The following is a 19,788-nucleotide window of genomic DNA, read 5'->3' on the forward strand; positions in this document are numbered from 1 at the left end:
ACACATTCCAATCGATCAAATGTATATTTGTGTACAAGCAAACTTTAACTTGTATACCATATAATAATAATAATTGTCAATGATTTGGGCACTAGGTATTTATTGTTAAATCCTTAAATGATATGATTGTAGCATTTTGGATTATGATTCAAAGATTTGGTAACTACACTCCTATCCAAATTATTTTAACATCATAAACACAGGGTAAAGCAGGCAAAAACACAACATATATGAAGACGATTTGATAAAGACAGTAAGTTGCGAGGGATCAAATATAGAGTACAAGATTAAGGAGGTACGAGTTTATAACCAAATTTTCAAATATTGGTAACCTATCACAACGGCCTTAACTAACATAAAGGCACAGGCGAACAAATACAAAGATACATCTATAACTATAACAGGCAAACAAACGCTTTTAATAACTCAATGAAGAAAAACAAGAGTTCATCTCACCTAAAGCAAACTGAAGCAGAAAACAGATTAATCAGATCAGTTCATTAACAGAACTTCCAATGGTTATCGCAGTTTACACATGTAACAAACGTTGTCATAGGTTCATCAGCACTTCGAGTCTGCAACTGATAATAAGTACATTTCCTTTTCCCACAACGTCCACACTTAAATTCATCAGTAGTAGCCTTAGGTGGCAACCCACGTTCGCAATCAAACAAAGCTTTCTCCTTTATTTTCAAATTTTCCATCTGTCTTTCAGTACTCGCCATCTCATCAGGAGTCAACTCCAAAATCCTATCTGGCTTTACATGCCCAAGCAACACTTTCCTTCTAAAATCCGGGTTTTTTGGATCTTTTATATTGAACATTATTGATCTGTATTTGAACTTCTGTGCACCGTTCGATCTACCCCACTTTTCAAACATAGCAGATTCAACCGAAACAGCAACTCTGTACGGATCAGATGCGTCCACTTCGTCCCGTAACTCATCCTCGATTTCCCCGTGCACTTTGCATAACGCCTCTGAAAGAAGCTCCCGAATTTTGTCTCGTACGGGATCTTTGCAATAAACGAGGGATGTCAGCTTTGGTGGGGCCACACTATTTGTTGTGGGTTTATTATTTTCACGCTTTTCAACTTTGACAGCATCGGCTTTTTTCGAGTAAGAGGATGATGACGTGGCACTCTGACAAGGTTTCTCAACCTTGATTAAGTTTACAGAATCTTTGGTATCCAAGCTCCCATTTTTCTTATTCTTTAATGTTTCTTCAACTATTATATTTTTCCAAATTTCGACCAGCTCAGCAGCTAGGGACTTGATCTTCGTTCTTGGGTGTTTTGTTAGTTGTCGAAGACGCTTGCCCACCTGAAATTAAAACAAGTCATAAGTTTCTCATTTCGCTATGTGGATATGTGTAACATTTGGCCTCTGCTGATGTATGTTACTTATTTAACAAAGCAAAACCTTTTTGAGTCACTTTTAAACAAAATGTAGATAAATAATTTCAAATTTAACACCATTTATGGTCCATGTAAACCTGCAACAGCAATCCTCTAAGTGGAAGGAAAGGGAAAATGTTTAAAGAACGTATTGAATCACCAAACAAAAGTAAGGGTAGCTCCAAAGTCTTTTTGATTTATGTTGTTTGAAAATGCATTAATAAAATCTTGATTCTGATTGTTAATTTGACACATCAAAAGCAAAACAACAAGCACATACGCAGATACACATATATAGGCCATCTACTAGTCTACCTACGAGCATAACGCCTAAATTGAATTATCCACCTCAGACATTTGAGGGTAAACCTGAAATCATGTCATTAACTAGGCACATCAACAAAGTCAATGGTTACAAATGGTCCTCGTGTAAAATCCTTTGCAAGCATGGCCACATAAGGCTTTTAAGTTAAAACTATTGTCAAAATAACTGATAGCCTAAACTATCGTTCTATCAATTGGGATGAGTTGCAGATTGTAACTCCCTGCTTGATAACAATCGCACATCAAGGCACGTTTCTAGAAACTAAGGTGCAATGTTTGATGTTACACCTCTTTTTGTATAAGCCAAGCACCTATACTAGAAACTTATGAAGAGCACATCTAGGCATTGTCTAAAAGCATCCATGTGTGCTACAGCTTCTTCCTAGTGTGTGTATTTTGCATTGCCAAGTACAGGAATCCAAACACAAACATTTTGTTCCTCAACAAAAAAAAAAGAGCATTTTCCAGACTCGTGATACAAACTAGCTTTCTCACCAGCTCGTGCATTCAGACTGCTTATAGTTTAAGTCGAACATATAGGCACGAAACTAGTCCTATCCATCGTAAGTTCTTAACCATACACATGTTTCATAACAGTTGCCTACATTCAAGGCATGAAACTTCAAAGCTTTAACTTAATATTCCATCATAGCAACAAATATTAATTCCCAAAACTATATATCATTTCCAACTCAGAAATCAATACAGCATCCATACAATTAGTACCAATAACTACTTCGCTAATCGACCGAAGAAGAGAACGGAGTAGCCAATTTCCAAATTACGTATAAATGATATTAACATTAACAATAACCTAGTCTTTTCAATGAAGTATTAAACTTGAAACGATTCAAATGATTTTTCAACTTTATATTTAAAAGATGACAAATGAACAAGACACTCTTAAGAATGTCAGTGGTCAATTACACCGAAACGAATTCCAAATCATATAACAACTTAATAACGCTTTCGAAATTAACCATAATTGACCTCAAATTTAAATCAATCAAACATATCCACATGTATAACAACAACAGAATCACAATTATCCATACAAAATTAAACTGATTAATAACGTAATCAACGATAATTAAATAAAAAATACCTGAGTGGAAACAAGAAGTTGATAATTAACAGGAAAACTCTTCAGAGATTTTAAAGCATCAATACATCGATCTTCCTCCGACGAAGAATCTATGGCGGCGTCGGCGGCTTTCTTTGCCAAGACCTTGGATGTTTACAACATCATCTAACGGTAACACCTCTTTTGTAAGAGGAATACGAGGCCAATTTGAAATCTATGGCTTGAAATTCGGTCCAAATGAGACGCTTCCGAGCTCATGCTGGTAGTCCTGTAATGTTTCTTGTAGATATGCTTTATAGTCATATTTTGTTCAAACCATCACGACTTCCAACTCGTGAAAATAATCATCTTACTCTAGTAAATGTGATCAGTCTTCGAGAAACCGTTATTCGTTACTCTCGAGAGTTTCTTTTAAACCCTCTTCTCAATCGCTACAATCTAACAATGATGACAGGTAAACACCAAACTGATAAAATTGTCTATTCTAAGATTGTCAATCATCAAATTGTATGTTTTGAGTATGAAATAGCTGATCCTGTTGGGGGCTGGAATCTAAGTAATATGCTTCAAGACAATGATTTTGTTGAAGTTCAACCACGCAAGATTATAGTAATCCCGGTGACCGAGGTTGGAAGAGCAACGATTCTGTACTCAATTTTCTATGACAGTACCTACCGTCCAAGGTTTAAAAGACAATCTTTTGTGACGGTTGGTTGTGAAGATGGTGCCCACTTGAATACCAAATGGGCATTTGATGGCCCATTTACTGTTTCGTTAAGGTATGAATTTATTTCAGATCGATATTGTGAGACGGGGATTGTGAGAGACTTGATCGTTTATCAACGAAACAACACGGGGAGTAGTTATGCTATGATTGGTAGAACAGAATGGTAAGCAAATGATGGTGTTTTGGATGTCGATGAAGTTATTGCCTTAGGAGGTTTCAAAACACCATCGACATCCAAAACACCATCATTTGCATACAAGTCTATTCTACCAATCATAGCATAACTACTACCCGTGTTGTTTCGTTGATAAACGATCAAGTCTCTCACAATCCCCGTCTCACAATATCGATCTGAAATAAATTCATACCTTAACGAAACAGTAAATGGGCCATCAAATGCCCATTTGGTATTCAAGTGGGCACCATCTTCACAACCAACCGTCACAAAAGATTGTCTTTTAAACCTTGGACGGTAGGTACTGTCATAGAAAATTGAGTACAGAATCGTTGCTCTTCCAACCTCGGTCACCGGGATTACTATAATCTTGCGTGGTTGAACTTCAACAAAATCATTGTCTTGAAGCATATTACTTAGATTCCAGCCCCCAACAGGATCAGCTATTTCATACTCAAAACATACAATTTGATGATTGACAATCTTAGAATAGACAATTTTATCAGTTTGGTGTTTACCTGTCATCATTGTTAGATTGTAGCGATTGAGAAGAGGGTTTAAAAGAAACTCTCGAGAGTAACGAATAACGGTTTCTCGAAGACTGATCACATTTACTAGAGTAAGATGATCATTTTCACGAGTTGGAAGTCGTGATGGTTTGAACAAAATATGACTATAAAGCATATCTACAAGAAACATTACAGGACTACCAGCATGAGCTCGGAGGCGTCTCATTCTACTCTCATTTGGACCGAATTTCAAGCCATAGATTTCAAATTGGCCTCGTATTCCTCTTACAAAAGAGGTGTTACCGTTAGATGATGTCGTAAACATCCAAGGTCTTGGTGGTGTGCTAGTACGCGCATTAACATTGTACATTTCAATAAAGTTTAGGTCGTACCTTATCAAATTGTAGAAGTATATGTTTAGTTGCGTCATTGTAAAAAGCTGAGCGACATCAGTGTTAAAAAGAGGGATTGCTTCATCGATTGGAAATCCATCCCGCGATGGAGGAGGAAGAGGAAGAGGATGGAAAGGTGGATTAGGATTCATCTAGATCTGGATTATGAGCTGCGGATGTAAAATGAAATGAGAGAGATGAATACTGCGGATATTTGGTTCTTTACTTTGTTTTACTAGGGCAACCTTTGTCAATCAAAATGGATGGATAAGGCCCACTCATCTTTTGACTACTAAACTTAGACTTAAGAACTCACATGGCCCAATTGAAGCTCAATTCCATATAACATACAATTCCTACATACAATTCCTTGAGTCAAATTTATTTGAAGCATACATCTCCAATTTTACTCATATAGTTGTGGTCCTTTGGAAATACGTATGATCTCTAGTTAGAGAGATAGATTCGCGCCTAAAAGATTATTTTTTTTTTTTATGGAAAATGATTCTAACACACTACTTTTTAATCAATGTACACCTAATTATCTATCATATCCTTAATTATTATAGTTAAAATAATAATATAAGTTCAATTCACTGAATTACTTTAAGGGTATAATTGTGAGTTTATGAAACAAAAGTGTACATGGATAAAAAAGCTGTGTGTGAGGGTCTAATATGGTAAAAATATAAGTATCAGATTCGTCCACATAGGGACATAGAGCAGTCGTTTAAGATTTAAATTACTAGAAATTGTTCTAAAGATTAGTCGTAAAAGTGGGGGTTTTGATTAAATTAAATACGAAAAGTAAAAAAACGATTAACCATTGCAGTTGTTTAAGATTCACTAATGATGTGGATTGTTAATTCAATTAAAACCGATTAAATGTCTAATAAATTTTTAACTTAATCATTCAAACTTGACTAACTCACATTAATCTCATTCAAACAATCAAACTATATGTGATTAGACTATTGTAACTCAACCTATGTTAAACTCACATAAAACCTTAATTACTACGATCACTCGAAGCAATTACACGACTGTGTTATCGAATTACCAATTAATCACCATTCACACTCAAATGTAAATGTCTAGATCTCCTAAGAGTTAAAGCATAACATGTTTATCACTAATGACCTCACGTAAACTAGTTAACAAGATATGTGATTAAAGTAACCGATTCACACAATAATAGATCTTTTGGCTAAATACAATAATCACTAATAAATGAGATTTAACTATTAAGGCTTGATCTGGATTGAAATCACTTAAAATTCTAACTATTCACTAATGATGTGGATTGTTAATTCAATTAAAACCGATTAAATGTCTAATAAATTTTTAACTTAATCATTCAAACTTGACTAACTCACATTAATCTCATTCAAACAATCAAACTATATGTGATTAGACTATTGTAACTCAACCTATGTTAAACTCACATAAAACCTTAATTACTACGATCACTCGAAGCAATTACACGATTGTGTTATCGAATTACCAATTAATCACCATTCACACTCAAATGTAAATGTCTAGATCTCCTAAGAGTTGAAGCATAACATGTTTATCACTAATGATCTCACGTAAACTAGTTAACAAGATATGTGATTAAAGTAAAGTAACCGATTCACACAATAATAGATCTTTCGGCTAAATACAATAATTACTAATAAATGAGATTTAACTATTAAGGCTTGATCTGGATTGAAACCACTTAAAATTCTAACTTCAAATATCACTCAATGCAATTATCACTATTAAGATGCCAAACTACCATTCAATTACCAATTAAACTCTTAACACAATCACTTGAAATCAATTGTTTAATTGTCTAGATCACTCGCGTGTTTAAGCACATATCATCTATCACCTATTATCTAACAATAACAAGTTGAAGACATATATAATTGAATTAAAGTAGATAGCATGCAAAACAATGGTTCTTTAATCAAACTTCATAACAATAAATCAACCAAACATTAAATTCCAAAAAATAAGAACAATCCATAATCAAAAGCTAATACATCCGAGTAAACACTAAGATATTTAGCTACTCATGACAGTTTTAATTGAATACACAGAGAAACAAGTAATGAAATCATGGAATATGTTTTTTGATAACATAAAAACTGAATTCGAAGTACTCATAATTAATTGTAATCAAAATATTTTGATTCTGATTATTAAATAACACATGAAAAACAAAATGACAAGCACATACACAGGTACACACATACATACACCATCTACTAGTCTACCTACGAACACAACGTCTAAAATTGCATTATCCACCTCTGACAATTGAGAGTAAACCTGAAACGTCATGTCAACCAGCCAGATCAACAAAGTCAAAGGTTACGAATTGTCCTCGTGTAACATCCTAAGCCCGAAGGAGTGGGCATGGCCACATAAGGCTTTCAACTTAAAACTCTGGCTGAGTTAACTGATAGCCTACTTTATCGTTCTTCTGTTAATTAGGATGAGTTTTAGATTGTAAGACCCTACTTAAGGAACAATGGCACATCAAAGCATGATTCTAAAGACTAAGGTGCACTCTTTGATGTTACCCCTCTTTTTGTATATGCCAAGCACCAATAGTTGAAACTTATCAAAAGCACCCATATATACTACATTTTTTTTCTATTGTGTATGTTGCATTGCCAAGTACAGGATCAAAACACAAACATTTTGTTCCTCAACTAAAAAAAGAGTATTTGGCAGACTCATGATACGAACTAGCTTTCTCACCAGCTCATGCATTAAGACTGCTCAGAGTTTAAGTCGAACATATAGGCACGAAACTAGTCCTATCCATATTAACCATACACATGCTTCATAACAGTTGCCTACATTCAAGTCTTATGACTTCAAATTTTTAAATTAATATCCCACCATATCAACAAAAAATAATTCCCAAATGTATCATTTCCAACTCAGAAATCAATACAGCATCCATAAAATTTGTACCGATAACTACTTCGCTAATCGACCGAAGAAGACAACGGAGTAGCCAATTTCCAAATTACGTATAAATGATATTGACAGTAACAATAACCTAGTCTTTTCAATGAAGTATTAAACTTAAATCGATTATCATGAGAGTTCAACTTTCAATTGAAAAAATAACTACTGAACATGACACTCTAAGAATGTCAGTAGTCAATTACACCGAAACGAATTCCAAATCATATAAAACCTTAATAACGCTTTCGAAATTAACCATAATTATCCTCAAATTTAAATCAATCACACACGTATAACAACAACAGAATCACAATTATCCATACATAATTAAACAAATTAATAACGTGATCAACGATAATAAATAAAAGTTTACCTGAGTGGAAACAAGAAGTTGATAATTTACAGGAAAATTCTTCAGCGATTTTAAAGCATCGACACATCGATCTTCCTCCGACGAAGAATCTACGGCGGCGTCGGCGGCTTTCTTCGCCGCTTCAAATAGCTCTTTCAGCTCTATCTCCATCGTCTGAATCACACATAGATCGCTTCAACAACAAAAATGAAATTGGACAGAAACAAACAGTGAAACGGTCCGTAGAGAGTTTTGATGAACATTCACACACGAACAAAAGATCTGGACCGTCCATATATTTGTGTGAAAATTTGATCGTGCGGTAGGTGACGAGAGATTGTAAAAGATATCTCGGGTTTTGACCATGGAATACTATTAAAAAAAGGGAAATTGATTCAAACAAAATACAATTTTTTTAAAAAAAATTGTCTTTTTACACCCTTCGGTACACGGAATTTCCGTCTACCACTTTTATCTGTCGTCTACTACCATTTTTACAAAGTAGTCGACGGTGAGATAAAGGTGGTAGACGAATTCCCGTCTACTGGCAGGGTTAGTAGACAGCGAGAACAAAGCAGTAGACAGACATTTACAAAGTAGTCGACTGTCTACTGCCTTGTTGTTGCTGTCTACTGCCTTGTTAGTGTCTACAAGGCAGTAGACAGCAACAATAAGGCAGTAGACAGCAACAACAAGGCAGTAGACGGTCGACTACTTTGTAAATTCTGTCTACCACCTTTATCTCACCGTCGACTACTTTGTAAAAATGGTAGTAGACGACAGATAAAAGTGGTAGACGGAAATTCCGTGTACCGAAGGGTGTAAAAAGACAATTTTTTTTAAAAAAATTGTATTTTGTTTGAATCAATTTCCCTTTTTTTAATAGTATTCCATGGTCAAAACCCAAACAATTTACCTTTTTTTAAAAATGGTAGTAGACGACAGATAAAGTGTATTTTATTTGAAGCCTTAAAAAAAGTGTATTTTGAACAATTTACCTTAAAAAAATTAGATTCTGAGATAAAACTGTGAAGTTAAAGACACTTGATAGTTTATTTAAACCATTTTCAGCCCAAACAATTCAAAGAACTCAGCCCATAACTTGAAAAATCAGCCCAATAAACATAAAAAAAAAAAATAAAAAATACCCCAATAACCTTTCTACAACCTCCTGCCGTCACCTGCAAAACATCAATAAGAAAAAAAACAAAAACAAAAAAACAAATAAAAAAGATAAGTAATACGAAATCACAACGTGGAGCGGCAATCAAGCCGACATGTCAAATAAAGTATAAAGTCAATAAACTAATAAAGTGGATAATTAAATGGACACCGGACGACATATTCATTTTTTTCAGTCATGTCAATTTTAATGTTCTTTTTAGACTTCGAATGAGACATTGTAATACACCATCACGACACCTCGCGTTCTAATAGCTCAGTAGTATGTGTTACATTATAAGTTGTGGCATGCCATGTGAAAGTTTTTGTCAAAATAAGCGAAGACTCGAGTCTCACTCTTGGTAAGGATATTTACAACCCTTAACAAAGTGAGATAATACTCGTTTCTGCCACATTTGAATATTCGGTGAAGATATTTTACAAATAGGGGTGTGCATGGTACGGGAAAAAACGGGAAATCCCGAAGACCGGACCTGACCGAACCGGAACCGAATGGAACCGAAGATTTTCGGTACGGTCCATGGTCCATTGTTTTGCTAAATTTCGGTCTTCGGTTCGGGACGTACCAAACCCGAAATTTCGGGAAAAATACCGGACCGAGATGTAACTAACCATCTTTAATTTATATAATATAATTTCCTTCTCTAGATATGTATAACTTCCCTAATTAACTCCTTATTGATAGGTGAAAGCAGTATATTCTGTAAATTAAATCCCCATGATTCCCACGTATAACAAACAAACAATCACATAAACCCTAACTAATTGCAAGCATACGTGATCGAGCCTTCCGCTTAGTGTATCTTTCATATGAATTACACTTATGTTTATTATCACAATGAGCTCATTTGTATATCGTTATACAGACTACTAATATATAGTCACAACTCACAATAATGGTTTACAGTAAAGTCACAATAATGTAATATCTATATTGTTTACTACAATGTGTTACTAAATCTCGTACATCATACATAGACCAGTGTGATATTCTTTCAATTTCAACAAAAGTTGAATAAACAATATCATACCTTAATACAAAGGATATGACAGAATAATTATGAGTACAAAATATTACAATGGGACGGTTCTTTTCACGGAACCGAACAGAAAATCATGGAACCGAACCGAGCCGAACCGAAATTATTTGATACGGTTCTCGGTACGACTTTTTTCAATAATTTGGGACTCGGGACAGAACCGAACCGAATTAGTTTGGGACGGAACCGTACCATGCACAGACCTATTTACAAACATCCGACAACATTTACGGGGTGGGTTTGATGTGTTTATAAAGAAAACACGGAGTTTAAAGTTTCTATATTGATCTACACATTTTGCAAAATATATAGATAAATAAATACATAATAATACTACTATGAAGCATTGGTTCATCCAATCTCAAAGTAGATTTTTTTTCTAAAAACCAGAAAAGCTATATTGATGAATGAGGACTCTTTCATTAATTAAATGAAAGAGCCGAAATAACATATACAAGATCATTTCAAATAACCGAACTAACTAACCACGACATCCAACACAAGGTCACAAGTCTAAATAAAAATGCAAACGACTAACCAAACAATGTACATTCTAAACAAAACTGAAAAAAAGAAAACCAAACAATTTCAGGAAGTAGTTGTTTCACATTCTAAATTTTTACAATTTCATATTTTAATATATTCGCACAAAAAATAATATTGTGATGGTAGGTTTGAATTATTTTTAACAAAATGTATTTTTTATTTATATAGGTATCTAATCACACCCGACAACTTTTAATAAACATTGCAAGCCAAGTTGAGTTTAAAAAACTCCTCAAGTAGCTATATAAAATTAATTGAATTTACTATGATTTATGAATTATGATTATAAAATTATAAATTATAATATAATACAACAATAACAATCACAACGTACAACATTATCCAAATTAGCAAGAAACGATTAATGAAGGAGGTAAGTTGTAAACAGTAATATTTTCGAAGAAAAACTACTTACACAGAAAATTGTAGACAACGATACTTCTGAAGAGAAACTACTTACAGAAAAAATCTCCCACCGACCTGAAAAGCATACGGAGTATCTATATCTATCTATCTATCTATCTATCTATCTATCTATCTATATATCTATATATCTATAAGAGTTGAGTTCTAGAAAATTAAATATGGTGTAATAAATAGGGTTAACTTAATAAAATTTACCTATGTCATTTATTATGATGGTAAAAAAGATAAAAATTCAGTATAGTTACCCTTCATTTATTATAATAGTAAAAATGTCAAAAACCATAATACTATACTTACTTAAAAACATCATAAATAAATTTTTAACTAATTAATAATCAATATGGTGTAATTTATAGGGTTAACTTAATAAAATTTATCTATTTCATTTATTATGATGGTAAAAAGGATAAAAACTCGGTATAGTTACCCTTCATTTATTGTAATAGTAAAAATGTTAAAAATCTTAATACTATACTTACTTAAAAACATCATAAATAAATTTTTTATTAATTAATAATCAATAAATCACGAGATAAGACATTCTTATAATCTATCTATAATCTATTTATAATATTCAACTATATAAAAATTTATATCAAATAACATATTAACATATGAAATCAAAGGTAAAGATATATCTAGATTGATACTTATAATATTAACATATAGTAACGGACTTTTTCATATAAAGGTATATATATCATGTGTTCACCAGATGAGACATTTTTATACGGAGTGGTAATCTTCTATCTATCTATAATCTATCTATAATATTTATCTATAATACTCCTAAAATATGTTATTTATGAACTTTTAATAATCACAACATTAATGTGAATATAGCTACATAAAGATAACCGAAATACTTCATCATTGCGTTCGTTATTTTATGGTGTGTAAGTTTCTCTTCTACCCACTTAAAAGAATACGAAGCACTAAAACTCTTCAAGTACACGTACACAATCAATTTAACATCCCTTTACTTTCTCGAATTGAATTAAATTGCTGTTACAATCTTCATGTATTAATAATAAAATTTAATATTTAATAATAATATAATATATATGAAAGTAATTTGACATGCATCACTATAAATAACACAATCTTTAAATGGATGAAAATCAATTGCCAAAAAAATGCGAGAAGAATGGTGTATCATTTTTCTAATCCACATGAATCTTGATGGTTTCATGTGAGTGATGATGAGTTGAAATATGTGCCACGAGTTGCTATCAGTATGTTTATTATCCTAGATTCCTAGGTGATAAGTTTAGTAGTTTGTGTATCACAATATATCATGTATCGCAATATATTATAATCGTGTTACTTTTATTTTGTAGCATCTATATTTGGTCAACAAAAATTAGAACCTTGCATTGTGAGAGAAGAAGACGTGAAAAAGGAAGATGAAGGGTTTACTTTCCATTTTTTTTAATTATATTGTTTTATTTGTTTCAACATCACAATATTTATAAAGTAAAAAAAAAGGTATTGAGGTACCCACATGTGTATGACATTTTAATCACATTTGAGTGAGTTTATGATTAGTTGGAAACATTTTGGTGAGTTTATGATTAATTGGAACTGCGTCTACCACTTTTAGTAACACAATTACATCTCTCTTTATAGTTGGTATTACTTAAACTATGAAGAATAATATTTAGATTAATTATGAGGTGAGAAAGAAAGTTGAAGAGTTTACTCTTCATTTTGTTTATTATATAGTTGTATTTGTTTCAACATCACAATATTTATAAAGTGAAAAAGGTATTAAGGTACCCATAAGTTTATGACATTTTAATCACATTTGGGCATGTTTATGGTTAGTTAAAAAATATTTAGGTGAGTTTATGATAAGTTGGAACTTGATCTATTACTTTTAGTAACACAATTACATCTCCTTATCATTAGTATTACTTAAGCTATAAAGAATAATATTAAGATCAATTATTAAAAATAATTCTTGAGATTTTTCGTAAGTAATGGTTAATATTTAATTGTTAACGAGTTGATTATGCCCAAGTTAAAGCTACATTGTTCATCTCCGCCTATTAAGTCTTTTAAGTTTCTAAAACAATAATAAGCTATGTTTTGATGTTATTTCTTAATTCTCAATAACTTAATAATTGTGTTAATTATATTTCTTAATTCTTTATACAGTGACTAATATCAGTGAGTTAGTTCAAAGTATACAATCTTTAAGAGATGTCTCAATAATCTTTAGGTCACTATTCTAAATTATCTTAATTGAAACTATTAAAAATAAGTATGTAAGGTCATACATAATTATGTTTAAAACGATTGAGATAAGATTAAGATCATTCGAGGAGTAAGTTAACTTACTTTCTCACTACTTTGGAATTTGTAGGGTTTTGTGTTATTATATATATTTCCTAACAATGGCCTAATTGTTGGTGTCTAGCTTACAAGCTATTATCAATCATGTCTAGAGAGAGTATATACAATGCACCTTAAAAAATAGTAGAGATCTTCATTGGCATTGTAGACGATTATACTTAGGATCTTAGGTCGCTTGCAATCTATTCTAGAGGCGGAATACACTAGAATAAGGTTAAACCGAGATATGGGTCGTTTTGGGATCGAATAGATCAAACCTAGAGCCAAAACTAGATTAGATCGACACCTAGACGATATATTTCGGTGGTATATGGTGTTAAGGTTCTCTGGAGACGAAAACCTACGACTTAGGGTAAATGGGACGAGTAACCTCAAACAATTAGGCTAAACCCGTATATATACTCCCTACCAGACACACTCGATCGAGTGTGTCCCTCAGTCGGTCGACTGAGTAGGACAGTCGGTCGAGTGTGTACACACACTCGGTCGACTGTCTGAGCAGTTTAACTTATTGATCATTTAACAAGTTAAGTACGCACAAACACAAATCTAATCAATAGTCTCGAGTAAACATTATTACATAACCGAAATGTGTTAAACATAAAGATAAACAACGGCTGGGGATTCATGCACCAACAAACTCCCCCTAAGACCTAGCCGTTACACTAAAGCATTCAGTTATCAATCCGTATAAGGATCTGTTACCCAGTTCTTCAGATAGCAAAGTTTAACAACTCATGCAATACTGTTCAGCTTGCACACGATTCTCTGGGCGATACAGCATCCTGTTGTAGTAAAGGGTAAACATATCTTCTTCACAGCAGTTTCTCAACCAAACTGGATCTAGAACCCTTATACTATCATTTTCATCTCCTCCATCTTTGTCTAACACAATAACCGCTTCCTCCGAGCGTTCATCATAATACTACCAACGAAAACGAGGACTGAAGTGTTGCGGCATCTTCCTCAAAGGAACCTTCCGCATATACTTCACAGGTTGATATTTTACTATCTTCCTTCTGACCCCTGTTTTCTTGTTCGTTCTGTAAGAGATCTTCGGAAACTGAGGACGAAAACCTAAGAAATTAGGTGACTGATATGATCTTCTTATCTTACGAACCAAAACATCAGGAATTCCACAATAATCCTGATACAACATCTTAAGCATGGCCACCTGCATAAACTCAAAATAAGGTAACGTTTTGAATTCGAATGGAGATTTGATATAATCCACTCCATGATCTTTCTTGATCGCATATATATCAAATTCTTTAATATAAGCCCAGACTATTATCTTTCCCTTAGCACGTAAACTCTCACAGTGCTCGATGAACTTTAAAAATTGCGGCTCCACCTTAGGCTTCATCACATACTGCCTAATCCGCATCATAATCTTCCATTCTTCTTCCAACACTTCAACCTTTTCTTTGTTGATCTTCACCGGCAAGAAACCTTCGGGTAACACACTCTCTTGTTCTTTCTGTTCCTTTTCTTTACACTTTCTGTTCAAAAGCTCATCATTCATCTGAAAATAATCAGCAAAAGTTGGAAGATCATCACCAACACCTTCATAACGAGGATAAGGCTCGGTTGGCTCATCCTCAATAACAACTTCATCAAAACTGTTATCACTTTCATCAAAAACATCAGTATCACTCATATCATCATCAAAATTACGAGCCCCTGAAGTCGAAGCTTCAGTTGAAGCTTTTGATGTAGCATCAGCAGATTCTTTAGCTTGTCGCTCTAGATGCTCCATCAACTCCTGCTCAGTTTCGGTGAGATCCGGAGGTATCTCCCCTTCTTCTAAATCAGTGTAAACAGTAGTGTGATTAAGACGATCCTGCATAGCTAAAAATTCAGAGACTGTTATAAATTGAAGAGGAGTTACATACATCGGGTTATCCTCCGTGTAGCCTTTAGCAACTTCAACAGCCCTGTCTTCCTCTGCTTCACCAAAAGTACCAAAAGGATCTGGTTCTCCATCTTCCTCTTCAACCACAACCTTTTTCTCCCATTCATTTAACCTCTCAGTGAATTCTTGATTTTGAGTCTGAAGTGTCAAGATTTCACCGGTTTGACTTCCCACATTTTTCTCTAGTTCATCAATCTTCAACTGTTGTCGATCAACTAACTTCCTCAACTCAGACATTTCAGTTTCTGTCTTCTTCTTGTCTTCATCAGCAGCCTTTTGGAATTTAGAGAAATCAGCAGACAACTGAATCAATCTCCGGTTAACTATTCCTGTCAAATCACCTGAAGCAACTTCAGGACGTTGAGAAGCTTGTACTTGTTGAGAAGATGTAGTTTGTTGTAGTTGAGTGGGTGGAGCTTGAGTAGAACCACCAGTAGCTTGAACAGTCGGAGCAACCTTTGGCTGAGACTTTGTTGTGGAAGATGAACTTCCGTCCTTAACCAAAATCTCCAAACGCTTCTGTCTCCCTCTTGTTGACACCTTAGGAGCTTCAGCTAACTTCCTTTTAACCAAATCTACTTGACTCTCATCAAGTGCTGTTACATTCTCCTCATCAACTAATCGAGGACCAGTTTGTCTTGGCGGTGGCTGATTCACCTCTTTTCCTCCTTCAATAGTAATATCGGTCTCATCCTCAGAAGTACTATTCTCATGACGACAACTCAATCCTTCCGGACACACGTAATTCTCATTAATCAGATGACCGATCAACCCTTTCTCCGGAACCTCAACCTGGCTCTGCAAAAACCTGTTGAACGATTGATCATTTAAATGATTCTGTTTTAGCTCATCCTCAGGAATTTTCACTAACCCCTGAACTTGCTTCTCAAGCATAATCTGAAGAAACCTCAGGAACACCAGATGAATCTTCCTTTTAACATTCAGAACCATTCCATCAAAAATCACTTGAGAGAAGTTAAAATCAGCGTTCAAAACCAGCGCAACAAATATAGAGCTGTACTTTGCTGTCATCTCATCAAAACAACCCTGCATCGGGCTCAAACACCTAAGAAGAACGTACGTAAAGTATCGGTATTGCCTTGGAAGCTTCGTACGTTTAACAGCTTTAGTTATATCACCAGTATAACCACATCTCTTTAAACACCTTCTAACTTTCAGAATCGGAAAATCAGTTGGCATATCATCATTATCCGGGAGCCCCAAATCTACCCTGATAGTCTGTGCCGAAATACGAACAATCGTGTTATTGACAGAACTCAATATCACCTTCCTGTTATCTTCAGTAACAACTTGAGCAACCTCCCAGAATGTTCTCTGATGAGAATAATATGGAGTACACTCAACAGTAATAGCTTTAAAGATCCTAGAACGCTTCAAGAATGCAATAATTGGACCAAAACCTCCTCTTTGGGCCTCAGAACCCTTTTCATCAACACATGCAAGTACGTTTGTATCTTCTCGACCAATAATACCTGGTAACTCAGAAGATAATGGGATTCGTGGTTCACGTTCTTCATCAGATATATGCTGTTGTTCTTGAGACATAGTGAATAGCTGAAAAACACTCAAAACAACATAACTAATAAGCATTTACCTCCATGTAACATGGGGTATCCAGTTAATTATACGAATCAATGGATAAACGAACATAATGAGCATATTAACTAATACACACACAGTTACATCGTTCAGAGGTTATATTTTTTAGAACACGCCATAGTACTAAGGCTAACAGAGTAGCCTTATCAAATTACATAATAAACATAATTAAACATAAACACACGAAATCACAAGCATTAGAATTATCCTTCAATAACATCCTCTGGTACTGGCTTCAATTTGTAATTCGTGTCCTCAAACAGATCAAGCTCATCAAACAAATGATTTAAAAGGACGGCATAGGGAAATGGTTTTTCCTCATTATCCAAAGTGTCCTTCATAATATTAATGACAATCTGACTAAAATTCACCTTCATACGTTCCATAAGACAGTACAATAGAACAGCCTCAGTACCAGATAACAAATCGTCAGATGGATCTCTAAACACCACGTTTCTTTTGATAATTCTCATGTTAGACACCAAGTTATCCCTAACATCACTATCTCTGATCTCAATTCTATTAGAACCAATTACATACCCTGGCTTGGTGATGTGAGCAGCCACCCCTCCAGCATCAAATTTGCTAGAAATCTTTCTAATATCTTTACTAGGGCAATATACCTTGGCTCCACAGTAATTCAATAGTAAGTGATCTGCGAAGTCATCTATGGTTCATTTATAGGTATTACCAAAGAAATTAGCATGAACATGCTTCTTCTCTATGGCCACACTAGAATAGAACTCTCGGATAAGCTTAGGACAAAAATGATTCCCTATCTGAAGAAATGTTAAACAATCTAAACCTTTCCACTGATCTTGAGTGATCTGTGTTGCAACAACTTTGGTCTCTACATGGACAGGCCTGTGTTTGGCCAAAGCTCTCTTACGTTCAAGATCATATTTCCAAGTTCCACTTATCCTACCACTTGGACCTGACATTCTTAGAGCAAAACTATACAAAACATTCAGTATAACATGATACGAACTCAACAAAACAATCAAAAACAGCAAAATTCAAAAATTAGGGTTTCTATACACTCGGTCGAGTGTGTATATACACACGGTCGTGTGTATCTTCGAACGGTCGGGTGGGTGAACTCACTCGGTCTAGTGTGTCACACACTCGGTCGAGCGTGTTCATCAGATCCGAGAACCCCAACTTTGAAATCAATCAAATCTGTTGTTTTTGCTTCAAGATCTGGTCACAATAGTCTCTAAACATGCCGATTAACATAATCAAACAACTAATTTTAACAGATTAAAACTAAAAAGCATTCAATTTTTGTTTTGCATTTCGAATACAAAATCAAAGATTATGTGTAACATCCCGCCTTTTTCCATTTACTTTTCCGTTATACTAATATAAAGTCCATTATATGTTTATAACATCTCCCGTTGATACGCGTTTTAAATTATCTCGTTTAGGTAATTCCCGCACCCGAACGAAAGTTGAGGGACTAAACTTGACAAGGGATCAAACCCTTGACTAGGTCAAAGGGTCAAACCCCTTTCACCCATTCATTTCCACCTCCATCTCTCTCTCTTTCTCTCTAGCAAGAACACACACCCAAAACCAAATTCATTCAATCATCATCTAAATTCGATCTAGGAGGCTTACAACAAAATAAACTACATATTTGTGATCCTCTCTTCATCCTCTTCATTTTGGTACCAACTTCATCTCATTTGGGTAACATTTCTAAAACTCTAGATTTCTCTAAATTCGTGTTTTTGACTTGAAATGGTGTTAGTTAGTGTCTATGGCTCATTGTGATGTCGTGTATGTAATTTGTATGCTCGATCTCGTTGTTTTAGTGTAACTAGCATGAACTTGAATTTTGGTGTGTTGTTCTTGAATTTTGGATGATCATATGTTGTTAGATGTTAAAAGTTCATGTTCTAATTGTGATCCTAGTATCATTAGCTTCGTTTTGATGTATAGGTTGATTAAGGAAACTCCAAGAACATGATTAGTGATTTTGTGAACTTGGATTAGGGTTTGATAAGCTTTAGATGAACTTTGATGCACCAAATGCTATGAAATATTGTAGATAAGAATTTTGTTGCAATGTGTGTATGATTACCTTCGAAACGGCATATCATACATGTAAATTGGTTGCCCGAATCATGAAATGCATATTTGGAACTTGAACCTTGATTATGGACGTTTAAATGCAGTTTTGGGGTGTGTAAGTGTTGAATTGCTTGATGAAATGTGTCTAGGTGTTTTCCTCGTCAAATTACCTTTCCGGTGATATAAAATACATGTTCTAATTGTTTGCGGTTTGTAATTTGGGTTGGTTTGATTGTTGGTTCGTGCACTTAGAGTTGCAGCAAACAACAGGGCCTGGAAACCAACCGGGACGCCGTCTAGCTTCTCGGGACGCCGTCCCAACCTTCAAACCGGGACGCCGTCTAGCTTCTCGGGACGCCGTCCCAACCTTCAAACCGGGACGCCGTCTAGCTTCTCAGGACGCCGTCCCATTTGGCTAAAACTGGCTGTTTGCTTTGGTCATTTGACATGAAAATGTTTGCTATGCTACGGACCTCCGATTAACATGAAACTTGGCCAACATGCTCATATATGATTATGTAACTTAGAAAAATTGTCGGATATCCAACCCGACCCCGTTGACTTTTCTGTTGACTTTGACCCGACCAAGTTGACTTTTAATCAAACTTAACCAAATAATTGTGCAATCGTTCTAACATGTTTTTATACTTGTACCTTGCATGAAACATGACAATTTGATTCACATGCTATTAGGAT

The 19,788-nt window shown here is 34.5% G+C and overlaps 1 protein-coding gene across 1 annotated transcript; it reads right to left on the reverse strand.

The window, feature by feature from the left end:
- Positions 1-238: 238 nt before the first annotated feature.
- Positions 239-8,137, reverse strand: LOC139861135 (transcription elongation factor TFIIS-like). Its single transcript, XM_071849433.1, has 2 exons — positions 7,951-8,137; positions 239-1,322 (listed from the first exon to the last, which is right to left on the reverse strand). The coding sequence occupies exons 1-2, from the start codon at positions 8,098-8,100 to the stop codon at positions 501-503; spliced, it is 972 nt and encodes a 323-aa protein (XP_071705534.1). The 5' UTR covers positions 8,101-8,137; the 3' UTR covers positions 239-500.
- Between the last annotated feature and the right edge of the window lie 11,651 nt (positions 8,138-19,788).

Source organism: Rutidosis leptorrhynchoides, chromosome 8 (assembly GCF_046630445.1).
Source record: "Rutidosis leptorrhynchoides isolate AG116_Rl617_1_P2 chromosome 8, CSIRO_AGI_Rlap_v1, whole genome shotgun sequence".
Lineage (NCBI taxonomy): Eukaryota > Viridiplantae > Streptophyta > Magnoliopsida > Asterales > Asteraceae > Rutidosis > Rutidosis leptorrhynchoides.